This window comes from Drosophila tropicalis, unplaced genomic scaffold, assembly GCF_018151085.1.
Source record: "Drosophila tropicalis isolate 14030-0801.00 unplaced genomic scaffold, ASM1815108v1 contig_527, whole genome shotgun sequence".
NCBI lineage: Eukaryota > Metazoa > Arthropoda > Insecta > Diptera > Drosophilidae > Drosophila > Drosophila tropicalis.
Genome location: NW_027172999.1, coordinates 3379121 through 3394439, shown reverse-complemented (window position 1 = coordinate 3394439; position 15319 = coordinate 3379121). Strand labels below are relative to the sequence as shown.

At 36.1% G+C, this 15319-nt stretch overlaps 1 protein-coding gene across 1 annotated transcript in view; it reads right to left on the bottom strand.

The window, feature by feature from the left end:
* The window catches only part of LOC137574942 (prolyl endopeptidase-like), a 144637-nt gene that overhangs the window by 22118 nt on the left and 107200 nt on the right, over positions 1–15319 (bottom strand). Inside the window, 5 exon segments of the mRNA XM_068287372.1 lie at positions 2629–2828; positions 2830–2902; positions 2962–3050; positions 3052–3351; positions 3405–3485. Coding sequence (XP_068143473.1) covers positions 2629–2828; positions 2830–2902; positions 2962–3050; positions 3052–3351; positions 3405–3485 — 743 coding nt within the window.

The following is a 15319-nucleotide window of genomic DNA, read 5'->3' as shown; positions in this document are numbered from 1 at the left end:
CGCCGATGCAAGTATTGTTGTAGGTTTTAATTTATGTAGATATATTTAAACAAAAGCGACTGCAAGAATTCGCGAGATGAAAATCAAATTCGGATGCTGAAATTTTAAATTTATGTAGATATCATCAACGCTCTCGAGGAAGACGGACGTGTTTTTTAAGCTCCCGCGTTTTAACTGGTTTTATAATTTTTTTTATTTTGTTTTGTCGGCATCGCGATCGAAAATTTTAATTATAAGATTTAATCTAACTTGCACTATATCACTCGTTTGCGTTTTTGTGTGTTTGTGTTAATAATTTTTAACAACCTTAATTCTGTTAAAACCTTTGTTGGTTTTTTTTCCTTTCTTTCTCTCTTTGCCACCTTTTTTCCTTTGTTTCTTTCTTTCTTTGTTGTCTTGCAATTTCTGTGAGTTCTTGTTGCAGTGTTTTTGTTTTTGTGATTTCTAGCTCCCGCGCTCGCGCTCTTTAATTTTTTTTTTTCTCGTTTTCGTTTCACTCGTCGCCGTTATTTGCGCTCATACTGCAGTCTGTTGTGTGTCTGTAATTTAGACTCTATAGTGCTCTCTTTATCTTTTAACCCTTGTGCACCCTCAATATTTCGCTTTCTTATTATTTCTGGACCTCAGAGTGAGTTATATATTTTAATACCAATACATATCTCATTTTTATTTGTTTGGTTACTAATTCATCTTATAACCTCATAATGCCTGTCGGTTCGGTTAAAAATTGTTTGAAGCCCGCCCCACCCTCTGAAAAGTTTTATTTACTGTTGGTTGTGTAAAACTACAGTACATTGTAAGTGCGCCGCTTTTACATGCAGGGTAAAGGATCATTTAGATCAAAAAAAGGGTCTCAAGTGTGGATGTGAGTCATGCCGGATCGTGGAAGATGAAACGGAACTTTTCATGCGGCAAACAAAGGATAACCTGTTGAGTCTGTCCACCAGTTTTCTTAAACTCTTTGATCAATATCAAAGTCACTGTTTTCCACCGATCGTTCCTATGGGAGCTATATGATGTAGTCACGCGATCTTTATCAAATTCGGCATAGTCATTAACAGATACATTAAACTAACAAATGTATAATTTCAAAGCAATCGCGTTAAAAGTAACGAAGTTATAAACTGCATAATATTAAGTTTCACGACAATAGCACAGAAAATAACGAAGTTATTGAGAATATCACTGTTCGTGACTTTGGGATTTGTATGGGAGCTATATGATATAGTGGTCCGATCCGGCTGAATCCGAGATATACAATCTCTGCAGTATATACAAGCCTATGTGCAAATTTTAGCTCTGTAGCTCTTACGGTCTGGAGGAGTTTGCGTTGATCCAGACGGACCGACGGACGGACGGACATGGCTATTTGAACTCGTCTCATCGTGCTGATCAAGAATATATATACTTTGTATGGTCGGAGATGCTTCGTTCTATGTGTTGCACACTTCTGACCAAAGTTAATATACAGTTTTTGCAAGGGTATCTAGCCATGTCTGTCTCCGTCTCGGAGTCCATAAGAGCTAGAGCCACCAAATTTCGGCCACGCCCACTTACGCCCCCAGGAATTACATAAAACAATTTTTTTTTAAAAGTATAACATTAGAGACATCAAATTTGGTTTATATACTCGTTTAGTTAGCGCGCAGAAACTAATTGTTCAAACTTTTTGCCACGACCCCTTCCACCCCCGGAGTTTACATAAAACGGATTTCCTTAAAAACTATGACAGCTACCGACATTAAATTTAGTATGCAGACTAGCTTAGTAGACGCGCAGATATTGGCTCTTCAAACATTTTGCCACGCCCACTTCCGCCCCCGAAAATTAAACAAAACTGATTTTATCAAAAACTAACAAAGCTAAAGTCATCAAATTTAGTTTGTACACTGGCTTAACTCGCGCAGAGTTTATATATTTATATATTTTGCCACGCCCACTTCCGCCTCCATAATTTAGAAAAAAAAACTATTTCCTCCTGTAGTTTTTTGACTATCGCATTCAAACTCGGCAGATTAATTAATCTGAACTATTTCTACCAAACTACCAAATTTTATTGAATTTTATTGACTAGAAATATGCAAAATATGCGTATTTTACTAAGCAGTCCACAAGGCCAGAATTGGCCGTTTGCGGCGAGATAGCACATAGTATGAAGCATGTAAAAACAATTCAATAGACATACATTTTGTTTTCGAAATTTGAAATATTTGTTTCACCTTGTGTATGGTATACCCAGGTCGGCGAGTCGACTTACTTCATTTTTCAATGTTTTAGGACAAAGGAAAAAAAATTGTATAGCATTGTTTTTTTTCAATACTAATGAAAAAGTAATGTGAATGCTTAAAGGCACAACTCTGATTGATACTCTTTGTTTTTGAATTCATTTATCTTTAAAATTTTCCTTTTTGTTCATATACAAATACATTTATTAATCTCGTATTGCCCGTTCGTTTAAATCAATCGGAACTTATTCTTGACCGTTAAAGTTACAGTGTGAAACTTTTGATACATTGAGGGGATTGTTTTTCTTGGACCAATAACTAAACGACAGTGAGATCGTGAAAACGATGTTCCATAAGAGTGTAAAATAAAATATTATGAAAATGTATTATCATTCTTACTCACCCAACTTGGGCTACAGCTGCTCCAAACAAATTCGGCCTCTGGTTAATGCATGAACCAACCAGAAGACCACCGTTAGAGCCTCCTTGTATAGCCAGTCGGTCTTTAGTGGTATATTTATTAGCAATTAAATATTCAGCAGCAGCCTGAAAATCATCAAACACATTTTGTTTGTTCAACAATCGTCCAGCATTGTGCCATTTTTTCCCCATATTCGCCTCCACCGCGTAAGTTCGGGTAAGCCAATACTCCATCAAACATATCAACAAACATTAGTCTAAAATTTTAATCAGATAGAATTTGATCAGACAGTGCAAATAGTTTTTTTATATTTACCCTGTGATACCAAAAGCGGGTAGCACACTAATATTGAAGCCCCCATACCCATAAAGCAGGCAGGGTCGTGGCGTAGCATCTCTTTTTTTTACGAATTATAAACATAGGAATTTTAGTACCATCTTTACTGGGATAAAATATCTGTTCAACTTTATAGTCTTCTCGATTAAATCCATTTAAGTTTATTTTAATTTCTCGAAATACCTCTGGCTGATGATCAGGGTTATTAAAATCGTAATGGTAAATTGTTCCGGGATTCAGAAACGATGCAAAGTTGTAAAAAAAATCAGAATGTTTTTTTTCCCCAGAAGTTCCAACAATGGTTCCAATATCCAAGTCAAATGTGCAAAATACCTCCCCCGTTTGAAGTAAGTTAGCTTGCAAGATGCTCTAAAAAATATTCATAATGAACATTTACATATTGTAGTTTTTATAATTCTTACCTTTACGTCTCTTATATAACACAAAAGCAATTTGTTTTCATGAACGCACTTGGCCCAATCCAAAACATCTTTTTCATGTTCCTGCAAACAAAAAAAAATATATACATCAGGGGTGTCACGTAAATCGATAGCAACCTAAAACTAACCCAAAAGCAAATGTGGGGTGTCAGAGAAATATCCTTTGACAGTTTTACAATCTCGCACCTTTTCATGCAACATTTAGATAATATTGCACTATTTGCGACTTTGATTTGAAATAAAACATTGCTTCTGTGATTGTTTTAGCGACTACTTATAAAACATTGTTGAAATAAACATTGATTATTTTTGCATAGATCTTCATTTAAGCGATCGTTAAAAATTGTTGTTTTTATACCCTTGCAAAAAGTGTATATTAATTTTGGTCAGAAGTGTCAGAACGTATAGAACGAAGCATCTCCGACCATACAAAGTATATATATTCTTGATCAGCACGACGAGACGAGTTCAAATAGCCATGTCCGTCCGTTCGTCTGGATCAACGCAAACTCCTCCTAGACCGTAAGATCTACAAAGCTGAAATTTTGGACGTATATACGCTTGTATATACTACAGGGGTTGTATATCTCGGATTCAGCTGGATCGGACCACTATATCATATAGCTCCCATACAAATCCCAAAGTCACGAACAGGACTTTTCTCAACAACTTCGTTATTTTTTGTGCTATTATAGTGAAACTTAATATTAGAGAGTTTATTATGCCTATAAACTACTGTGCCAAATTTGATGAAGATCGGGTGACTATATCATATAGCTCCCATAGGAACGATCGGTCGATAACAGTGACTTTTGTAAATAACTGCGTTACTTGTAACGCGATTGCTTTCAAATTAAAAATTTCTTAATTTAATATATCTGTTAATGAGTGTGCCGAATTTGATCAAGATCGGGCGACTATATCATATAGCTCCAATAAAAACGATCGGTCGAAAACAGTGACTTTTATCAATATCTTCGTTATTTCCTATGATTGTAGGCCATTCTTTCGCAAACATAAGCCTTTTTAGATAAAACGTTCTTCCAAAAAAGTTGCAAGGGTATACAAACTTTGACGCGGTCGAAGTTAGCCCCGGCCCTCTGGTTATATTTATTTATTAATTTACGAAAACGCCATTGAAAGAATTAGGCAGAGGGCGCTTTTGCCTTAAACAACCATAAGCGAACCTGCCAACCTGCTGGAAGTAGAAAAAAAATCACAGATTCTGGCTTCGAAAAAACGTACTAAGTTGGCATCTCTGCTTCAATTGTAGCGCTCAAAAAGCAGCTGTGAATGTAAGTTATTTAATTTGCAATGATATTTAAATTTGTATACCCTTGCGAAAAGGGTATACAAATGGCTTGTATATACTGCAGGGGTTTTATATCTCGGATTCAAATACAAACGGCAATGTCACGAACAGTGACTTTTCTTAAAACCTTGGTTATTTTCAGACCCATTGTCGAAATTTAATATTAGTAAGCTTATTACAATTATTAAAAAAAACTCACTCGTTGCAGAGGACGGACGTGTTTTTTTTGCGCTTATCAAAATTTATTTTTTTCTGGCAATTTAAAACTATTTTCTAACTTTTTTTTTTTTTAAACATAGTCGTACAACGCTCAGTACGAACAAGTGGCCATATGACACGAGGCCCGGGCCTGTTACGAATGACCCTAAGTAAAGTTAATGTTACAACCTCTACCCACTCCGACCTAAGGGCATAGGCGTATTTCATATATAAACATAAATTAAACTAAAGAAATAGAAAATATTAAATGTAATGAGATAATAGGTTACATATAAAAAAGAAAACAGGATAGGTTAAGATAAAGATGATTACAACTAATTACGAGCGAGGAAGGACAAAATCGCAGTTTTTATACCCGGAAGCGATGTTTCGGAACCGATAACGTGCCAAAGTCTGTTGTAGTCACTACATAGTATACGGAAAGGTTCATGCAGAGAAAAATTAGTTGTGCAAGTGGGAAGTATAAGCGGTGTGAAATTGCGGGTCCTTCTAGATGGAACAGAAATGTTAATTTGGTTCAACAGCTCGAAGAGTCAATCTCACCATTCAAAAGTTTGTAAAGAAAAGTTACACCAAGGTTAATTAACTGAAGTCGACTAGAATAAGATGGAAGTTGTACAGTTGGATCCCAGCGCAAATCACGAAAGGCAAAGAGTAAAAACTGTTTTTGTACAGATTCTAATTTGTTTTGATAAAACTCATATTGAGGAGAGCAAACACAAGATCCATATTCTAATATGGGGCGGACTAATGAAGTATAAAGTTTTTTTGGTAGTATATGGATCCTTGAACTCCTTCCACCAGCGCTTTACAAAGCCAAGAACTAGCCCTACTAACAGTAGTATATACTGATTAAAACTGAGTTTGTGGTCTATTAAGATCCCCTAAATCTTTTACAACCAAGGATGTATTATTAATTTTTTCTAACGGGAAATTATTTAAAAAGTAACTCGTTAGTTGGGGAGAACCTCTATACAAAGACATAAATTTGCACTTAGAACAGTTTAGAGATAACAAGTTAGTCCTACACCACCCCTGAAAAGCATTCAGGTCAGCTTGCAAGGTATGACATGAGAGAGAGTCTACGATGCGATTAGCGATTTTTACATCATCGGCATACATAAGAACTCTGGAATTTAAAAGAACGGTGGGGAGATCATTAATAAAAATGGTAAATAATAATGGGCCAAGGTGACTGCCCTGTGGGACTCCCTGATTCAACACAAATGATCTTAGAAAGAGAGGACCTAAAAAGAACCCTCTGCCTCCTATTGCTCAGATGTTGTGAAATCCAAGCAAGCAGAGCATCCGGAAAGCCAACTAAATTCAGCTTATGTAATAGTAAGGCATGGTTTACCGAATCGAAAGCCTTACTGAAATCCGTATATATAACATCAGTTTGCTGTTGTTTCTTAAAACCTTGGATTACAAAAGATGTAAACTGTAAAAGGTTAGTTGTGGTAGACCTACTCTTGACAAACCCATGCTGGTATGGCGAAAAAATAGATTTACATAAATGCTGTATTTGAGACGTCATAATTTTTTTCAAACAGTTTAGGTATCGCTGACAATTTAGAAATTCCTCTGTAGTTAGTGACGTCGCACAGTTGGGCCTCTGCTCGGATAGCGTTGTAAAAATACGTTTTTTTCATGATCGCGTTTGGCAAAAATGATATATGCGATCGGAAATAGGTTGTTAATACTTCAGAGATTATGAATCCGAAAAATTTTTGAAATCGGTTGAGATTCATGGGTGCTAGAGGCGCCCAAAGTTGAGACATTTTCAGTGAAAAGGAATAAATGATAATTTAAAAAAAAAAAAATCGCAACTTTAAAACTGAATATTGGGCGATTTCAACAATCGATCTTGGATTTTTTGGTTTTATCTGAAAAGTATGTTCTTTATTAATAGCATGTTTTATAAATTTTAATAATTACTTAAATAGTTATTGAACTAGAAGCGTTTAAAAAATGTACTAAATAATGGCATTTTTTGAACTTTGATGGAATAAAACTAGCAAGACTCAATGAGTATCAATACCGGACTACATACACTAGGTAGGTGAAATATTTACCTATCAGATGTATATAGTCCCAATATGCGGAGACCTGCGACAGCGATGCGTAAGCCATAAAACTAAGGCAACCTCGCCTAAAAAATGCGCTGCAGGTATAAGGAAGAAGAAGAGCGCATGCGTATTGGCCTGTAGCTTCTTTGTATTTAAATGATAACATTGCGTAATGCTGTTTTGCAAATACTACCTTACATATATGCCTTTCTACAATGATAAATTGCCAATTACCTGCTTTGGAAAAAATGACAAGACTTATTATTGACAAGACTTGTTATTAAAGTTGATGAAAAGTTTGTCCTATTTGTGGGTTGGTCGTTTTTATTTCACTTTACCTAATTGGATGTAAATGTTAAGTTGTTTACCTAATTAATACAAAAAGGGTAATACCGAAACACGAATGATGGAAATACTTCAAGGAGATTTTTTGAAAATGATGAAGTGGCATCTTTTATAACAGGTGTTAGTCAAGAGATCATTAAAAGGTTGGCTGTTATCTTGAAAGTTATAAATTGCAAGGAAATGGTAAATGGTGAAAAATTTGCCGAATATACTTCAAAGACTGCTCATCTTTTGACTGAATTGTATCCGCAAAAAAAATTACCCCAACGGTACATAGGATTTTGGCTCACGGAAAAGATTTAATAGAATATCAGCGTTTACCACTTGGAGAGTGGTATAGTCCCAAAATGTTGAGTTTATTAGATACTGATGTAAATATTGAAAACTATTTTGAAGAAAATCAGCCATCAATAGCAAATTTTCAAAATTAACCTAAAACAAATTTAAAAAAAATTTTTTTTTCTTTTTGTAATTATGTTAAAACATCAAATTAAAACATTAAAAAATGTTACATAGTCGTCTAAAACAATGAAAAATTCCATTTGTGATTGAAAAAACCAGGGTTTCGATCCATTTTTAAAGGAAAAACATGCTTGGAAATATTTTCTGAATTTGACCTTGAACATTACAGCACCACGAACACCCAGCACTTTTGACAAACATTCATTTTGAAGCTTAAGGTATTCTTTATCATATGCTTTTTAAATTTTTGAAATCGCTTTATTGGTTTAAACGCTATGATTTTTGCAATGCGGACAACTCAAAAAGCTTAAGTAAAGGCGAGCACAATGACTCCGCACAGCACCTCAGGACACAAGCGGGAATACCGTCTGGGCCCCGTGATTATACCGGCTTAATCGTCATTAGTTCCTTAGCTACCGAACTGGTTATAATAGGATTAAGAATACAGTTGGATTTCGTTATAGGATATGGATATATCTGACTAGAGTACTCAGTAGATATGTACGTAGTCGAGAAGAAGTTAGCAAATAATTTAGAAATAGATTAGAATAGGGAGATAGAATTTCGCTTTGAGTTAACGAAACTATAGAACTCTTTAGGATTTTCGGAGAATTGCAACTTGCAACGTTGTAAGTAATTATTATAGCATTTAGAATTAGAAACACTAAAATTCGATTTAGCAACCAAGTAACGAGACAGATCCGATGATAGACCCATGACTTTATATTTTCTGTAATACCTAGACTTAAGATTCTTCAGTTTTGACAGCCCCCGCGTAAGCCATGGTGATTTTTGCGGCACCACAGGAGACACTAGGGGTACACAGTCATTAAAGATCGAGTCAACAGTGGTATAAAATAAAGAAATGGCGGAATTCAAATCGGTACAAGTGTATAAATTAGTCCAATCGGTATTAAGAAAGGCATTGTTTAGTGCGACAAAGTCAGTCTTCCGAAAACATCGGGTGCGTACCGTAGGATCACACCCGGAGATGGGCTCGCGGCTGGGAAACTCAATAGATAACTCTAAAGTTGGATGATAACTATCCTCTGGTAACACCATTCAATACTTCACAAAAGCTAGGATCAGAAGTAAAAAACAGATCCAGAAATCTGCCAGACGTATTAGAAATCGAATTCAGCTGGGCCAACGAAAGCTCAAGCAGACCATTAATAAAATCATGACACCCAGAGGGCAGCAACGTTTTGCTACCATTAACTGTTGACCAAGTCATAGTGGGCAGGTTAAAGTCCCCAAGGACAATTGATAAGTCTCTGTCAGAAAGTAGTTCAAGTATAAATTTAATAGAATCTAAGTGTAGTAAATAGGTTGGCCATTCCGATTAGGGCGGAATGTAAGAACAAGTTTTTTACCTTAATGGAAAAAAAAAGTAAAAGATACTTTAACGCATATAAATTCGATACTACTTGAGACAGGTATTGTTATCAAACCCGATGATAGGGCGGAATCTACAGCAATAAGAACTCCACCACCCCTGGTGAAGAAATTCTTGTTTGGCTCCGTGTCTTCCTTTTTCTGGATGTAAACTCCTTCACAATTAAGCTTTTCTGCCAGAAGCTAGAACTGCAGATACAGTCAAAGAGCTCAATTGGAACACTGATTTTAAAAGATTAATATGAAAATTTAAACTTTTCTATTGATATATTGGAGACATTCAGTTTAGCCCGAAAGTGGGCCATGACATCATCCGATGTAGCATCAGAGAGAAGTCTCGAAACAAAAATGTGTGTTTTAGGTGGCACTCCCACCAATGGTTTCGGCATTGCAGGTATTGCATCAGCTACCGCATTAATTGTAGCATCAGTAGCAACAAGTGGCACTCCGGCACTACTATCACTAGAATCCCTATCGGCAAAATCCATCGGTGTAGATTCTTGCCCAGACAAAACGGACACTACAGACATCGTCTGCGGAATTGGAGTTTGCATTGGTTGAGAGGGGGTCGGAACCGATATAGATGTGGAGACCGGCAAACACAAGGACAAATCAGAAGTCTGTTCTCCTGCCTTCTTAAGCTTTCGAGACTCAGTCAGTAGCGTTAAACTACTAAACTGAGACTCGACAGCTTTAAACTCTTGCGAGAGTTTAAGAAAACTGGCGGACAGACTCAACAGGTTATCTTTTGTTTGCCGCATGAAAAGTTCCATTTCATCTTACTCGATCCGGCATGACTCACATCCCCATTTGATACCCTTTTTTTGATCTAAATGATCCTTTACCCTGCATGTAAAGCCGGCGCACTTAACATTACTGTAGTTTTACACAACCAACAGTAAATAAAACTATTCAGGGGTGGGGCGGGCTGCAAACAATTTTTAACCGAACCGACAGGCATTATGAGGTTATAAGATGAATTAGTAACCAAACAAATAAAAATGAGATATGTATTGGTATTAAAATATATAACTCACTCTGAGGTCCAGAAATAATAAGAAAGCGAAATATTGAGGGTGCACAAGGGTTAAAAGATAAAGAGAGCACTATAGAGTCTAAATTACAGACACACAACAGACTGCAGTATGAGCGCAAATAAAGGCGACGAGTGAAACGAAAACGAGAGAAAAAAAAATTTAAGAGCGCGAGCGCAGGAGCTAGAAATCACAAAAACAAAAACACTGCAACAAGAACTCACAGAAATTGCAAGACAACAAAGAAAAAAAGAAACAAAGAAAACCAGAGGGCCGGGGCTAACTTCGACCGCGTCAAAGTTTGTATACCCTTGCACATTTTTTGGTAACTCTTTCCTTACCTATTAGCCATCAATGTGGAAGAAAGAATGGCCTACAATCATAGGAAATAACGAAGATATTGATCAAAGTCACTGTTTTCCACCGATCGTTCCTATGGGAGCTATATGATATAGTCACCCGATCTTTATCAAATTCGACACAGTCATTAACAGATATATTAAATTAAGAAATGTTTAATTTGAAAACAATCACGGTAAAAGTAACGAAGTTATTTACAAAAGTCACCGTTTTCGCCCGATCGTTCCTATTGGAGCTATATGATATAGTCACCCGATCTTGATTAAACTTGGCACAGCCATTAACAGATATATTAAACTAAGAAATTTTTAATTTGAAAGCAATCGCGTTAAAAGTAACGCAGTTATTTACAAAAGTCACTGTTATCGACCGATCGTTTTTATTGGAGCTATATGATATAGTCGCCCGATCTTGATCAAATTTGGCACAGTCATTAACAGATATATTAAATTAAGAAATGTTTAATTTGAAAGCAATCACGTTAAAAGTAACGAAGTTATTTACAAAAGTCACTGTTTTCGACCGATCGTTCCTATGGGAGCTATATGATATAGTCACCCGATCTTGATCAAACTTGGCACAGTAATTAACAGATATACTAAACTAGCAAATGTTTAATTTGAAAGCAATCGCGGAAAAAGTAACGAAGTTATTTACAAAAGTCACTGTTTTCGACCGATCGTTCCTATGGGAGCTATATAATATAGTCATCCGATCTTGATCAAATTTAACGCAGTCGTTTATAAGCGTAATAAACTTTCTAATATTAAGTTTCACGATAATAACATAGAAAATAACAAAGTTATTGAGAAAAGTCACTGTTCGTGACTTTGGGGTTTGGGGTATGGGAGCTATATGATATAGTGGTCCGATCCGGCTGAATCCGAGATATACAACGCCTGCAGTATATACAAGCCTAGGTGCGAAATTTCAGCTCTGTAGCTCTTACGGTCTAGGAGGAGTTTGCGTTGATCCAGACGGACGGACGGACATGGCTAGTTGAACTCGTCTCGCCGTGCTGATCAAGAATATATATACTTTGTACGATCGGAGATGCTTCGTTCTATGCGTTGCACACTTCTGACCAAAATTAATATACCCTTTTTGCAAGGGTATAAAAAGTGGGAAAGAGAGAAAGAAAAGAAAAAAAACCAACAAAGGTTTTAACAGAATTAAGGTTGTTAAAAATTATTAACACAAACACACAAAAACGCAAACGAGTGATATGGTGCAAATTAGATTAAATATTATAACTATAATTTTCGATCGCGATGCCGATAAAACAAAATAAAAAAAATTATAAAATCAGTTAAAACGCGGGAGCTTAAAAAAACACGTCCGTCTTCCTCGAGAGCGTTGATGATATCTACATAAACTGTATTTTAAAATCATTATCGGTTTAGTTAAAATTTCAGCATCCGAATTTGATTTTCATCTCGCGAATTCTTGCAGTCGCTTTTGTTTCAATATTTGTACATAAATTAAAACCTACAACAATACTTGCATCGGCGTTGTTGTTGTTTTGCTTATCTCTTTTACACTTGTTTAGCTTTAGCGTACAAATTGTTGTAGCATGTGTTCAATTTGACGCGCTCTCCCGCTCTTTCCTATTTTTGTTTAATTTGCGATCTCGTCTTTTGCCTAACTATACAATTTTTATTTTTATACCCTTGGAGAGGGTATTAAAAAATTGGTAAGATGCTTGTAAAGTATATATATTCTTGATCAACATGAGATGCTGAGTTGATATAGCCATGTCCGTCTGTCCGTCCGTCGGTACGTATGCGTTTTACGCAGCCATCTTAGGAGCTATCGCGATACAAATATTCTTTAGGGGCTTTTTATTACCCGGGTCAGATAAAGTATGAAAATTGTCAGGATCATATAGCTCTAGAGGAAACATTTTCATAAAAATTTACTACGATGATAGTATAGGATAATAAAAACTCAGTTCCCAAAATTTGAATCTGATTGGAAAAATATAACACAAGTTACAGTCAATATAATAATCTCGGCTCTGCTCCCAGCTCTGCCGGCAGCGCTGCTTGCTGCCTACTACGTCATCATCAAATCATTAGAGCACATGCATACACACACAGACGCAATGCTACATGAACTGTATGTGTATGCGTGCGTTGCATTGCTTAGAGAATGAGGGAAGAAAAAAGAACACATTGTGGTATGAAGAGTAAAATTGTTTTATTTGTATATTGATGAATTGAGTTGCAGAAAACAAATTTTGAACAGGGAAAATTAGTTTTGCCAAGGACTACAAGGATATATAAACTTCGGCATAGCCGATGTTAGCTTCTTTGATATTTTTATACCCTTGCAAAAAGGGTATATTACTTTTGGTCAGAAGTGTGCAACGAATAAAACGAAGCATCTCCGACCATACAAAGTATATATATTCTTGATGAGCACGACGAGACGAGTTCAAATAGCCATGTCCGTCCGTCCGTCCGTCTGGATCAACGCAAAGTCCTCCTAGACCGTAAGAGCTACAGAGCTGAATTTTGCACGTAGGCTTGTACATACTACAGGGGTTGTATATCTCGGATTCAGCTAGATCGGACCACTATATCATATAGCTCCCATACAAACCCCAAAGTCACGAACAGTGACTTTTCTCAATAACTTCGTTATTTTCTGTGTCGTCGTATTGTCGTGAAACTTAATATTATTCAGTTTATTACGCCTATAAATTACTGTGCCAAATTTGATCAAGATCGGGTGACTATATCATATAACTCCCAATATTTTCAAAATATTTTTGCACATCCTCAAAAAGGAGGAAAAATGAAAACAATGATAAAATTATTATTAATACTAATGCAAAAAAAAAAAATTTTATGGAGTGGTAGTCCTTGAACTCCTTTTTAAGGATGTGCAAAAATATTTTGAAAATATTTAACATGGAAGCCGTTTTTCAAAAGTGAGTTTTATTTTGAGCGAAAAAAATGAAAATAATTTTTAATCATTATTTTTGATTTTTATTTTTTTTTTATCAAAAAAGATTTTTATGGATAATTCTTATTAAATTACTCAAAATTAATGATCTTTTTTGAAGAAAATTGAAAAAAATTGAATTTTTAAAAATCTTTCCAAAAATGCATAGATGGTATCGAATTAAATATTTTGGTGTAATCTATTCTTTTCTAAGTCCTCTATAAGTAAATGATTTTTCGATTTAAAAAAAAAAAAATCATTATTTACGGTCCCTGGTTATAGCAGCTAATTGATGCGGAACAAGATAAAGAAGTGGTCGTCGAAAAGTTGTCAGCAAAAGAAGACGAAAAGTCGCCGGCAAAAATAAATTGACAATAAACATTGTATTTAATTAAGTATATATTGTGAACTCACCCTAGTGATACCAGAGTCGTTCCTAATGCACTACTTTTATAATGGCATTGGTCATTTCATTAGCATTGAAAAATAATATTTTTAATTAATTATACCCTTGCAAAGGGTATTATAAAATTGGTCAGATGTTTATAACGCACAGAAGGAGACGTTTCCGACCATAAAGTATATATATTCTTGATCAGCATGAGAAGCTGAGTCGATATGGCCATGTCCGTCTGTCCGTCCGTGCGTATGTGTTTTACTCATCTCTTAAGCTATCGGGCTGAAATTTTTTTTCTGTGCCTTTTATTATCTGGAGCAGATCAAGTATGAAAATTATCAGGATCGGACTACTATATTATATAGCTCCAGAACAACTTCAGGTTACACAGGCAGAATCAAGGATTCTATTACTAAAGGTGGTTGAAACTATGAATGTGATGCTTGCCGGGAGGTCGAGAATGAGATGCGCTCATTCATGAGGTGGACTAGAGATAGTTTTGTCACTTTAAGGGTACTGTCCTTGGGATGTTTCTGTATCTGTAGATCCGCCAGCGTCTCTTATCGTTCCCGACCGGTCTCATGCACCGACCCAATTGATATCGCTTAAGAGCCCGGTTGTGAATGCGACTAGTGAGGAGTTACCGATATCACCTGGGAATGATCTTTTAAAAACGATGCCGATTGTAGTGTCCGATGAGTCCGGGCAATTACCCATTCCAAAGGAAATTGCCCATAGTTCTAAAAGTACCGAGGGCCCCGTGAACAAGTTGACTGCTGCAGTGGGTGACTTCTCCAACGTTTCTGCTGCGACTGACGCCTCGGGACCGCCTCCTCTGGTTGGCATAGACCCTGTTGTCACATCTGATGATGTAGATTCGGTAGAAAGTTAACGTCGCGAATATTGCGGTGGAAAAGTTTAAATTTTCTTATTTTAGGGACATTTCGTCCTTTAAAATTAGTGTTTCTGCCAATATGTTCGACATTATATGTCGATTAGATTTTTGGCCGAAACATATATTAGTTAAGGAATATACTGTAAAGAAGAAAAATCGGCAACCGATTCGCCTGCCAACAACAACAACTAATACTATTCCTCTCACATCAGCATCTGCTGGTGTGTCAAAAAACTAGTTTCGTCCCTTAACCTAGGTTACCAGAATGTTAGAGGACTGAAATCTAAACTTCCTAATCTCTATGTAGATAGTCTTTCTTTTGAGCATAACATTCTAGCTTTTACAGAGACGTGGCTAAAACCTGATATTGCTGATGCATTGGTTTTTTCCATAGACTTTTTTATATGTAGACGTGACCGGATATCTCGCATAAGTGGTGGCGTTCTGAAAGCTGTTGGTG